The following is a 13,166-nucleotide window of genomic DNA, read 5'->3' as shown; positions in this document are numbered from 1 at the left end:
TGTCAGTGTTGCCACGTTAAATCCTGAAAATAAATAAGCAAAACTAATTAGTTAAATTTGACAACGCCTGTAGTTCGTAAAAATTCAAACATTAACAGTATGTTAATTCCCAAAGACAACTACATCTTCAAACGAAAGTCGCATCTTCTTAAGCTGTTTGGTGCCGTATGATTTTAGCTGATTTGTTGCTGATTTTTCTTCTACGTTTCTTTTTTTTTAATTTGGTGCCCGCAACAATCAAAAACAACATAACTACATTTGGGAGGTCTTTTTCACCAAATATATATGGTTCTATACATTCCCATTTATCCAATTAAAAAAATCAGATTTCATTTTCATTGTCTTTAAAACTTTAAAAGTTTCAACCATTATTTATATATCTTCATTACCTGCTACCTAAAACTTGAAACAAGTCATAAAGAATCACAGTTTTCGACTGGATTTATATAGATTAAAATTAAAATTTCGATTATAACTTAACAGTGTCATAATACATGTTATAATACTAAATTACGTTAGATACCAAGTCATAGCCTTAAAACTTGGAAGTAGCACTACAGCTAAAAGAAAAATTACTGATTCATTTGAAGGATAAAGATTTACTAATAATATTGATAACCCCAATAAACTTGTAAAATACCTTAAAAAAATGTGTAAAATGAATGATTTACGAAATAAATTAATTTGTGAAATATGTTGTTTCCGCAAAAGCTTAGTTTCAATTCTAACTGTTAGGCAAAAGATTTGGTTGATTTTGATGAATTTCACCTTAGAAGAGGATAGAATGGGATTCTAAAGAAAGGCCCTTTTTTTATTAAAAATTGTGATATCTGACTAAACTCCGACGTTCTCAGCTTGGAAACAACTTTGAATCCACTTTGATATCAAATTAGTACTATCATTAAATCCCTGATAATATGTTGCTTATTACAGTAATTCAACAATTATCAGTTGTGTTGGTTGTAAACCAATTCAAAAGACAATAATTTTCAAGACACAAAATTGATTTACAGCTTAAGGGATGGTCGGTTGACAATGTCAGTAGACAATATCAGTAGATATTACTGCTACTACGCAGCCTTGTGCCAAACTTGGCCACTGGACTAAGTCCAAAATGAAAGTGCAATCAGTGTCTTCAGTTCACTAAAATTTAGAGCAAGATGCAAAATACATTTTAAAATTCCAGTTGGGGGAAAATTTGTCGTTTTCAATTGTTTCAGTGAAAGTACAAAAACAGTATTTTTCTATACAATGAGGTGTTTTCCAAAATATATAAGGGGTTGGCAAGAAAATCTATGAAACACAATAATATCATTATTATTCTCTTTCGAGTTATTCTTAAATTGACTCGTGTGTCTTACCAATCGTTTACAGGCGAAGGAACCTTTGCGAGAATTAGTGTCACCGGTACGTAAATTGGAGAGGGGATATGTACCCTTCCCTAGAATCCCCCTTCCATAGATTAAAAACACCATTTTCTTAGTATTCGTATCGAAAAAAGCCTTTCTTCAGTGTTTTCATTGAAAAAATTGACAAAACAAGAACATTGCTCCCCCCTAGATTTTTAAAAAATGCATTTTGTCCCCCCCCCATATTTTTCGTGAATTGACACCGTTTAGTACCATGAATTATGGTGTCTTCAGTATATTATGAGTTTAATACATAATGGTTCATGTTCTATAGAATGTCTGAAGAAATTTTCTAGAAAGCGAAAACTTTCTAGTTATTTTACTGTTATAACCCTAAGATTACCGAAATACACAACACCAGAAAAAATCTTTTGGGGTGCCAAGAACCAAAGAAATCCCACATCGCATATGCGAAACAATGTTTGGCCTCTATTTATCAATTTCTCTATTGCTACAACACGCAATATTTTAATATGGGCACAATTTTTCAGGTATTTTTCTTAATTTACAAAAGAGTCTCGCTTTATAGAAATTGCCAAGTACCATAATGCACCGCTTATATTGCCTGAGTATAACTCTAATATACCAGTAAACAGGAGGGAGAGGACTTAACGTCTAAGGGTCAAACCAATCTACAACTATGAACACATCACATCATAATTCACAATTTAAAAACAGGTAGAAGATAGAAATAATACCTTTTCTATTCCAGTGGCAGTCTGATCAGTACCTTTGGAGACAAAACGAGATGAAAACAATTTCTGAAGAAAATCCTCTTCTTTTGGTCTTTCCTTTGCATCAACTTCTTTTTCTTCCCATTCAAGGCCAACGTTCCCTAATCAAAATAGAGACCATAAATTGTTCTTACGCAGCTGTAGAGTCATATAGAATAATAGCCCCCTTGATTTTTCCTGTTTTTTTTTTATAGAATGAAAATAGAGGCAACTAACCTATATCCCAGTCAGGATGGATTAGCCACTAGGCCTACTAGGCCCAGGCCTAGGGGCACACAATGCCAGCGGGCGCAATAAATTAGCACTGAGTGATTTTCTTTTCTTAATAAAACTGGACTGACGTGATTTATCATCAAAGTGTCAAGTGCACTCTGACGCCACGATGATTATTCACAGAAAACCGATCTTAAAACACAGGAATTCCGTGGCCATTTAGAAACTGTCAGATCTTTCCCAAAATGGCACCTGACAGTTCGGTATCACCTTTCTCTTTCATTTCGGCTATCAATTGCGTTCTGTTCAGTGCTTCCACTAACCCCGAATTTTCGGGGAATCCCTCGAAAACCTTGCAAAATCACTCTGGTCTAGAAGCGTCAAAGCTTAAAATCCGGCCCGATTCCAAGTGTAGTAGATAGTGCTTTAATTTCATTGGATCATTTTTGTGAGGTTCCTTGTAAGCCATTCACGTTATTTCTCATTTCCAGGATGAATCCGGCTTGACAAAGAAATATAGTTTCTAGAGAAACCAACAACAACCTTTTTTAAAATCTGATTGGTTCTTTAGCAAGAAATATTAGTCAATAAAAAGAAGGAAAATTTTATGAGGCATGACATTTTTTACAGGTAAGCTCTCTATTGTCCTACATTAAAAACTTAGTTTTCTTGTTAGAGTGGCAATTCCATTACTGAAAGTATCAAATTTAAAAATTATACTTGTTCAGCTAAAGTGGCATAATATAAATTTGTCGTCTTACATAGTCTAAAATAGTTCTTACTGTCACAGTGTGGTTTAAGAAAGGATCTCTTAAGAATATCGGATCCGATAGAACGAAATGAAAAGAAAGAGAAAAAAGAGAAAAAACATCTGCAAAAGGCATTTGAAGGATTTACTTTGAGGGAAAACGAATTCGGGAGCTAACAAAAATTGGGCATATGACCGTTTAACATGGCTCATTTAACTAAGATATTAAGCTAATTTCGTTATTTTTTTTTCTTTCGATGGGGACCTGCCATGTCCGACACCAAAGGACCCTGGAATAATTTCTGAATACCATTTTATTCGATCAGCTATAGCTTCTTCGTCAATCTTCAGTCAGTCTTTGTCTTAAGGTTCTGCATCATTGTATTAAGATTCACATATAATGAAATTTAGCTATATTGCTTAATTTTTTTTTCTTTCGATGGGGTACTTGACCTTTCTGACACCAAAGGACCCTGGAACAACTTCTGGATACCATTTTATTCGATCAGCTGTAGCTTCTTCGCCAATCTTTGTCTTAAGGTTCTGCATAATTGTATTAAGATACACTTATAATGAAATTTCGCTAACTTTCTGAATTTCTTCTTTCGATGGGGACTTACCCTTCCCTGTCCGACATAAAAGAACCCTGGAACAACTTCTGACTACCAATTTATTTGATCAGCTGCAGCTTCTCCGCCGATCTTCGGTCAGTCTTTGTCTTGAGGTTGTGTATAATTGTATTAAGATTCACTTATAATGAAATTTCGCTAACTCGCTTGATTTTTTTCTTTCGATGGGGACCTACCCTGCCCTGTCCGACACAAAAGGACCCTGGAACAACTTCTGACTACCAATTTATTTGATCAGCTGCAGCTTCTCCGCCGATCTTCGGTCAATCTTTGTCTTAAGGTTCTGCATTTCTGTATTAAGATTCACTTACAATGAAATTTCGCTAACTTGCTTAATTTGTTTCTTTCGATGGGGACCTGCCCTACCCTGTCCGACATCAAAGGACCCTGGAATAACTTCTGATTACCATTTTGTTCGATAGGCTGCAGCTTCTCCGCCGACCTTCAGCCAGTCTTTGTCCCATTTTTGACCATATTCACCCCCCTTCCAAAACTGCTGATCTTCATTTTGTTTTTACCACATGTTCTTCTTTTGACATCTTTATTTTCGTTTCAAGGACGATTCTTCTTCGTAAACAAGGAAGTCTCGACTTATTGTGCCAACAGGATGATGCAAGTTGGGGCCAAGGAGCTTCAGGCGAAATCTTTTGATGTAATTAGTGAGAGTTCTTCTGATTGGGCACAAAGCCTCCCAACTTAACCATTTATTGGTAAGGAGACTCCTGCCTCTTCTGCTTTTATCGGTCATGTCCCACAAGCATATAGTAGTGCAACTTAGATATTTTCGGTATAAATAAGAAATTTGTTTTGGTTGAGATAACTCGTAGAGTTATGTAGATGAGATACGTAGTGTGTTTTTTTTTTTTTTTTTTTTTTTTTTTTTTTTTTTTTTTTTTTTTTTTTTTTTTTTTTTTTTTTTTAGAGGTAAAACCTCACTGGCATTTGCTATGCGGCTAGAAAATTCTCTTTCCGCTAGACCTTCTGGTGTTATAATAGAGCCAAGATACTTGAATTCAATGATGGTTTCTATTCGATTGGCAACAAGGTTAACCTGGCTAGAATAAGATTGGCTGAGAGCCATTAACTTATTTTTAGGACTACTAACGGAAAACTGTTTAGATTATGCTGATGATTTAAGCCTCCTAGGTTTAATTATTATTTTTTTGGTGTTCCTTATTCATCCTAGAAGTAAGTGTGAGCAAAATGAATGAAATTTTAGAGGTTTTGCGAGTTCAGGGTGCTAGAATAGGTTTGAAAATTCATGTTAAGAAGACTAAGTCAATGAAAAGATCGATGAAGTGGACAGCTTCACTTAACTAGGTAGTATTATTAGTAGGGACGGTGGGTTTAGTGAAGATATTAAAAGTAGAATATTCAAGATCCAGGGCGTTTTTTTCACATTCGAAAAAGTTTGTCTGAATAGGAAGAAAAGTCTGCGAACCAAGATTAGAATATTAGAAGCTACAGTCATGACAGTGGGCAAGTATGTTTCTGAACCAAAGGCACTCCGAAAAACAAAGGGAGATTTGCTCGATGTTTTCTAGTGATTACATAAAAAAAACTAGTTTTTTTAACTGAAAGTAAGGAGCGACATTAAAACTTAAAACGAACAGAAATTACTCCGTATATGAAATGGGTTGTCCCCTCCGCAATCCCTTGCTCTTTACGCTAAAGTTTTTAATTGTTTTAAAAAGCAGAATTGTGGCAAAGAGTCAAACTTTAGCGCAAAGAGCGAATCAGATAAATTGAATTGCCTTATCTGAGTCATACAAATGTTCAAATTAATTGGTCTTTGCTGCTCGCTCTATCAAGCATAGGAATTAAACCAAAAGTTATTATGGATGGGAGGGTGTCTTCGTCCCGTTGATTGGCTAATGTTTTCAAAAAAGGACCAATCAGATCTCAAAGCGCGAAACTATTAGTCTCTCAGGAAATTGCATTTCTTGTCAGTCTTGTTTTTTTCTCTTTAGTTAAACTAATAAACAGTAGATAGACTGAGGAGACTGATAGGAATCATTAGATGGCGTCGATTCCTTTTTTGATTTGTTTTCTCAGAGACTAGTTTGAATTTTCATTTTGTTTAAAGATACTAACATACAGGAAAAAACATACAGTAATTGTCCGAATTTTCTTAGCCAATTTAGTTTAACTCTTACTGCTAGTGGATCTACACAGAGAAGAATGTAAATCTCTGCCTCCACTACAAACAATCCTGTACCACTGTATTGGCTTGTTCTTGTTCGCTATCACTTGAAAACACCACTAAATATTTACAGTACCGTTCAAATGAGTCCCATCCCGATATTCTACGACCAAAGGTTCGATAGGATCATCCATGGGAAAAAGGAAACACATCAATAAGACCGATACTATCAAAAGAGGACTTCAGTCTCTTTTTTGAAATTCTGCAACATTAGTTTTCGTAATATCAGATTAGAGTTTAGTTGAACCTAATTGACAATTACTCTCTTTTTTAAATATCATTACTTTAGAAATATATATATCACTGGAATGTTTAATGGGGAATTGGGAAACAATGTCATTAAGGAGTTATTTTTTGAAGCCTGTTTTTCTACAAAATTATGCTACAATGGGTAGTGGTTCGTGCTTTACTTGGTTGCACTAGCCCACAACTGATTTGAACACACAACTGAGATTTTGCTTCGATTGAGTCAGGCCTAGTATGGAAGCAAGGGATAAAAAAAAAATCTACAGCTTTGACTGTGTGAATAGGTATGGAGAACAATGAAATTTGCCACTGCGATTTTTTACATCCTAAAGATTGGAATATAGTTTTTATATTTAAAGATAAAGATGACTTTAATAAAGATTTCTTGTCCTGCCTGTGTAAATATTTTCAATAATTTTGATTTGATCTGAGGTCTGCTTATAGGTGTATCATCATCACTAGAAAGCATAGTTTTTGGCCTAAGAGAGCTCCATTGTCGCTTTAATGCATCTTTTATAGTGAATTTGAAAATCCCACCGATTTTTTTTTGTGACTCACGGGTTTTGAGCCAATGACTATTTTTAAGTTTGTCTATTTTAGAAATTGTTTCAAATGTTCGTGACATTTCAGCGTTTTTTTTTTTATTTTTGTGACGTTTAATTACGCCTATCAAATTGTATAGCACTTGAAGAGTTAAAATACATATTTTTAATTTAATCTTCCCAATCCTAAGCAATTAGGAAGTATTTCTTGGAATTCCTTTTCCTTCCAATATTCAGTACTAACGAAAATACTTCTAGGAAATCTTTCTTTCTCTTTCTTTAATTTCGTTCTATCAGCTCTGAAATTTTAAAGAGATTAAATTACGAGTTACATTAAATTGTCGATATATTTTTTTTTATCTCGAAACAATCCTTCAAACCGATAAAAGAAAAGCCAGAATAAAAACAGCAGGAGTGCGTAATGCCTAGTTAACTTAGTTGTAACTAAGCATTAATGCCTACCGTAACTATTAGCTACCATTAACGGTAATGCCTAGTGACCTTGTTGTAACTAGGCATTAAACGAGTGCGTAATGCATATTTGTGTTCAGTTTCGTCACCAATGTTTGGTAGATCGTCACGAGGTAAATATCTGATTCCTTTTCTTATCTAAGGTTCCCTATTATCACTACTAAACAGGGATTGACATAACTGAAATTTCAGATTGCCCGACTTGATATTAGATCCAACTTTTTATACCGGTCAGGTGAAATAAAGGAACTGACAGGATTCAGTACCATTCATCATGATGAATGGAAATTGCGTTAATAATCAGAAATTGCATCTGTAATAATAGTAACGTTATATTCATAATTAAAATAAATTGTGTCATAATACTAGCCGGAAATCGAATTTAATATTCGGAACAAAAAGACACGAGTTTTTGCTAGAGATCATAACTGACATAACTGACTTCGAATTATTCTTTTAAATTTTTTTAGCTTAGTTCCAGCTCCTTCTGACAATATGAGAATAGCTACGTAAAAACGCAAATTGATATTTTGTTTGCAACTTAGACACACAATGTCAAATATCACTAATATCTTTCACCATTCAACTAATATCATTCAAGAGCTAAGTAGAACATTTTTAGCCCACAGCGCGATAGGAAATTAATGACAAATTCAAATTTTCAATCTTACGTGATATTACAAAATTTAAATTATTTCACAAAACGCAAGCTTAAATTATCTAACAAGTGGCCATGATTTTCAATCAATAGAGATTATCACTTCATTTACTCATTTATTCTGCTACTTTAGTTTAAAATTAAAGTGGATAATAACTTATAATATTTCATTATTTTTAAAAAGGCTGCTTTAAAAAGACCAGGGGAAAAATCCCTTTGGAACAAAAGTGAAAAAGCTAATTTCTTATTTTTACTTCTTTTTTTGTTGACTTTCGTTAGCTTATTGCCTTTAATTTCCCTTCCTCGCCTTTGATTTTCCGTCACGCCCAATAATATGGAAATGCCTCATCAAAGGGTAAATTTTAGCGGTTTGCCAGCAATTAATGTTCATCTTGTAATTGATTTTCATCTTGGTAAGTAATATTTAATGTAATTAATGTGCCAGTAATTAATATTTATCTTGGAAGCCTTGACCAAACTCATTTTGACCTCCATATTAAAATTAGAATACAACTAATCGGATATACAGGTAAATTATTTAGCCTGGGAATTTGAGGAATTTGAGCAATCGCTGAAACTACTATCAGAGAAATATAACAAATCCGAATTTCACCTTTTTTTAGTAGATTAAATCTTTCTTTGCGCCCAACTAGCCCTTCACTACTAATCGTGTCCTGTTTCACTTCAACTTCTTCTAAATGTGGTTTAAAATCCTTAGGTACATCAGGGGGCTTGTAGTATTTTTGAAAGAGCCATGGCTTGGATGCCAGCACAAACCTATCCTCCAGCTTTGTACTGAACATTTCCTTTTTCCTAATGTCCGGTTTTGCAGGCGCCAATTCAAAATCATACTGTGACAAATCTTCTTTTGAATAAACGTCCATATCTTCATTGTCCTCGTCCATGCCAACTCCGAATGCCTAAGAGAGAAAAAATACGGCTTTAACTCCATACCGTTGGCCAGAAAGGATATGTACAGGTTTTGGAATTAAGAAAAGACCACGTATTATTTAAATCTTTAACAACCGTGAAGTATATTTTCCCTAACATTGATTGAAACGATTTTCAATCCAGGAATAGGTGTGAGATTTGGACCTCAAAATTTATTTTTCATGTGAATATAATACTAGGTATGTATGTAATTAATATGTATCATAAATAAGGTATATGCGCGATAAACACAGTAACATGCCAACAGGCACCTAGCATGTTCGATATTGGACATTTTTTTTAATTATTATTAATAAAATCTTAACTTATGTAAAAAAAAACATAGGAGTCGTTTTTTCTCTAATTTCAATATTGAGATAAAGGAAACTGGGTAAAGGAAATGTTCCACTATTTGGATTTGTCAAATAGTCAAGAATCAAATAAACTAACCGCATCACAAATATGGAAGTACACTGAAGGCTCTAATTCATTGATATTATTCTAAGCAGAGAGCTTTGATGTAAAACGATGATTTACGCTTGGTAGCTCTACCTTCCGAAGACCAGCCGACCTCAAAAAACAATAGTCAATCGAACAGACTCAAAATGTTCCTGTTTCATAGCCTAGTCATCCACATACTCATGTATGGATGTGAAATATGGACACTCAAGACCAAAGACGAAAGACAACTTTCAACTAGCATTCGATATTAGATGCCCCCGTCACATTACCAGAATAAAATACACTGATGACATCACGTCTATGGAAGTACGCTAAAGGCTTTAGTCCATTGAAATCATTCTCAGCAGAGTCAACAAACAAAAGCAGGGCTGGTTGGGCCTCGTCAGGCGAATAGAGTCAACCCGCCTCCCAAAAGATCAACCTTGAAAGATCCCTACATGGCCTTCCTCCAAGAATCAGGCAACGAAAAGAATAGACGGAGAGTTTCAAGTGAAACCAGAAAATTGACAACTTGAATTATTGAATAAACAAAATATTGATTTTTTAGATGTTAATTTATCTACTTACCTTCACTTATTTATTTTAGTTTACATTTATTTCATTTATGAAACAATAAATTAAGCATTGAGTCGCAAAACAACCAAAAATGCGAGTGTCAAACATTCCAGGTTGTTTCTGAAGTCCATGGCATTCTGTTCAAGAATCTGTTTTATTCAAAAAAAAAAAAAATAATATAAAAAAGACAACTCAAGTTCAGACATTCAGCCACCCTTTGTTAAAAATATCAATTTATATCATTTTCGTATATTTCCAGACCATGCCTAGTTAAAGTACCAAGTGTATTAAAAAAGGAATCTAATAGTTTGAAATAGTCAATTGAAAGCTTACAAGCCATATAGGTTTTAACAAATTTGAAAAAATAATCCAGAATTAAATCTTAAATGAAAACGATATTCATACGAATGTTTTGGTAATTTTGGGTGCATAATTAAAAAAAGAAATATGGGTGAAAATTCAGCAACAAAAGATTTGGCTCCAAACAGCTGTATAAGGTATAGCTTTCGTTCGACGGTGTAGTTCTCTTTGGCATTCAACAGACTGTTAATTTTTGACTCTTCAACGACAAAAGATATGATCAAATTTAACTAATCGGTTTCGCCTATCTATTTTCATTGTTCAACACAACAAGGCTGACAAAATGAGGTATTGCTCTTGAAACTTCATATTTTGAGATAACCAAGAAAAAATCGTAGGAAACTGCAGTATTCACATACTAATAGACATAAGACGAGTCCATGGGGATAAAAATGTTAAACATTTTAAAACCTTCTGGCAGTATTTGGTGGTCATCAACGTTATTTTCTAGTAAAAGCAAAATAACTCGGCCTTTTCTAGCCGTTGTTGCATTGACTTATTTTTGCTATATCTTATTTTAAGTGACTAAAATTCAAGTCGGTCAAATATTAGGTTAGTAAAAGTCAGTAAAATTTTCAGATCTGAAGAACTTAAAGGACGAAAAGCTTTTGAGCCAGATTGTTCAACAAGTAAACACTCTGCTTCTTCGTGCTTGATTATACAACTGATTACATAACGACGTAGTTATGTATTCAGAAATAGCGGAAAGACAATACAAATTTCGAATCGAAACAGGGGTCTTTGGTCAAAACTAGGATTTCCAATAAGAGTCACAAGGATCTCAGAGACCCAGGTCTTCTTCTCAGACCTTAAGGTCTGAGAAGAAAACCCCAAGATATTAAATAACAACAATCAATGTGCTTAATTTACTTTTCACTGATACCTTTTAAAGTATACACTATTCCCAAACTCCAACCTTAGGACTAAAATTAAGAAATCCTAGTAAAATCACAAGGAGCGGCAGCCCTGGTCGGAAAAGTCTAAGAGGCAGCGGGCTAGCATGCAAAACAAAAATACATTTGCAGGAAAAAACCAGGACTGATAGCTCCGGTCGGGAAAATCTAAGAGGCAGTTGGCTAGTATACAAAACAAAAATACAATTGCAGAAAAAGACCAGGAATTCACTGTGTACCGTTGTTTACCGTCAATACCCAGAGCTACTGCTACATTCAAAACGCATAGGTATTGCTCTGGAAGCCGTATCCAGGGGGGAGCCCCCCCCCCAAATGTTTGTCTGACTCGTAAAGACGTAACAGAATTGAATATAAACAATTTTTGATGGGATTTGAAGTTTTTTTGTACACCCCCCCCCCAAAAAAATCATTTTGTACCCCCCCCCCCCCCAAAAAAAAAAAAAATCATTTTATAACCCCTCCAAAAAAAATCCGAGATCCGACCCTGATTGCTCTAAAAAAATATCGAGGAAAATATGGAGGGAAGGAATGTTTTTCCCCAATATGTCAAGGAGCATTCTGTCAGCTAAACCCACGATCAGCTTTCCACGGCCCAGGGTTGCTCGTTATAGCCCCGGTGACGCATCGCGTCCTCCTACGATGTTACTCTACGTGGTTTTTGAAAAAAAGGCGATAGTAGTAAAATGCGCAACAGATCGCTCAAACTAATTGGATGGACAGAACTATATGAGCATAAAAGTATTTTACTTTAGTTTGCTATGAAGTTATCAGTGTCTTTGTTCATTCATAATAAGTGAGGGGGAAATGCATGTATTAAAAGACCTATTTAAATACCATTCTGCCATAACATAACAAATTGCATTTGACCAGTAGATGGCATACCATTCTGAACAACTTCTGAAGGGGTTTCTGCTTGTTGGAATAATGAATATGTTTGACTTGCGATGAAGCACGATGCCAAAAATTTCAGTAACTATAATTCTTGACAGAAATATTTCAAAAGTAAGATAGTTCAGCACCCAGCTTACTCTAGCACTTGAACGTAATGTATGTTAGCAAAAGAAGTCTCCGTACAGGCTCTATAAGGATTATTGTACATCAAACAGTTCTAAGTAACAGCTCGTGAGTAGAGAATTGGAAACCTTTAGAAAATCTAAAGAAACGAATTTTAATAATAATTAATCCATCAAAAGAATTAGCTTTTGATGAAAGGCCAAACATGGTCTTTTCTGGCATTTTTAGATGCCAACCTGTGACTTTCCCCCAAAAAGGGACGATTCTGAGATAGGAAATCAATTTATGAGTATCAATAAATATATCTTGAGCTTCTCAGTTGCAGAGAGAGTAGTGCCGCACTGTTGGGCATTTGTTCCTAAAAATTCATTTAGTCTAGTCCATATAAAACGTATGGTAAACATAGACATCTATTATTTTTACTCTTGTCTGCTAATTCACTTTATTTTTCATACAATTAAGTGCGTTGGAACATAACAGTGCATCAGCCATTGTGAAGTACAGATGATGGGTAGGGCATTTGGTAGAAGGGGGAGGTCTTACATGCATGAAATAGCGCATTTCAATGCCTAAATTGTCTAGCCCTCCACGAACCTCCACATAAATATAGGTATGGGTATGTTTGCAGGGGGGATCCCACAAAGAATACATTTCAATGGCCTGATTTTCTAGGTCTCGTTGAGCCTTCAGACAAATATAGAATGAGTTTAGAGTAATTGTGTTCCAGTATCTCCTGATTTCCACGGATATTTTGAGTCTATACCTTTAGTCTATCCCCACAGAACTTTCCATGGGGGAAGTTTTCTTGTAAAAAGAGAATTTTTCGTAGGAAAGAATTCTCTGGGTGAAATTTTCCACGGAGGTGGAAGGGGTTTTTTGGAATGATTTGTGAAAGCAATCAAAATTAAGAGAAATCAATAATCAATTAATTCAGCAAAAAGTAAGAAATATCATTAAATCTTAGAATGAACTATAATCACTCCGTATATGAGGAGGGTTTTACCCTCTTCTACCACTCGCTCATTAAACAAGATTTTTTAATGCTTCAAAAAAGCTTCCTGTTCCAATTAAATGGCTC

General features: G+C 34.7%; 2 protein-coding genes across 3 annotated transcripts in view; one reads left to right on the top strand and one right to left on the bottom strand.

Annotated features, from left to right (window-relative positions):
- Positions 1–13,166, top strand: part of LOC136034885 (E3 SUMO-protein ligase NSE2-like) — a 235,066-nt gene that overhangs the window by 61,548 nt on the left and 160,352 nt on the right. The window lies entirely within an intron of this gene.
- The window catches only part of LOC136034881 (G patch domain-containing protein 1 homolog), a 52,641-nt gene that overhangs the window by 5,914 nt on the left and 33,561 nt on the right, over positions 1–13,166 (bottom strand). For both annotated transcript variants that reach the window (XM_065716368.1, XM_065716369.1), the window contains exons 6-7: positions 8,467–8,773; positions 2,108–2,244 (exon numbers count right to left, since the gene is read on the bottom strand). In XM_065716368.1, the coding sequence (XP_065572440.1) occupies positions 2,108–2,244; positions 8,467–8,773 (444 nt within the window). The remainder of the gene's footprint in view (positions 1–2,107; positions 2,245–8,466; positions 8,774–13,166) is intronic.

Source organism: Artemia franciscana, chromosome 13 (assembly GCF_032884065.1).
Source record: "Artemia franciscana chromosome 13, ASM3288406v1, whole genome shotgun sequence".
Taxonomy (NCBI): Eukaryota; Metazoa; Arthropoda; class Branchiopoda; order Anostraca; family Artemiidae; genus Artemia; species Artemia franciscana.
Note: the sequence above shows the minus strand (reverse complement) of the source record. Positions and strands in the feature narration are given on the sequence as shown.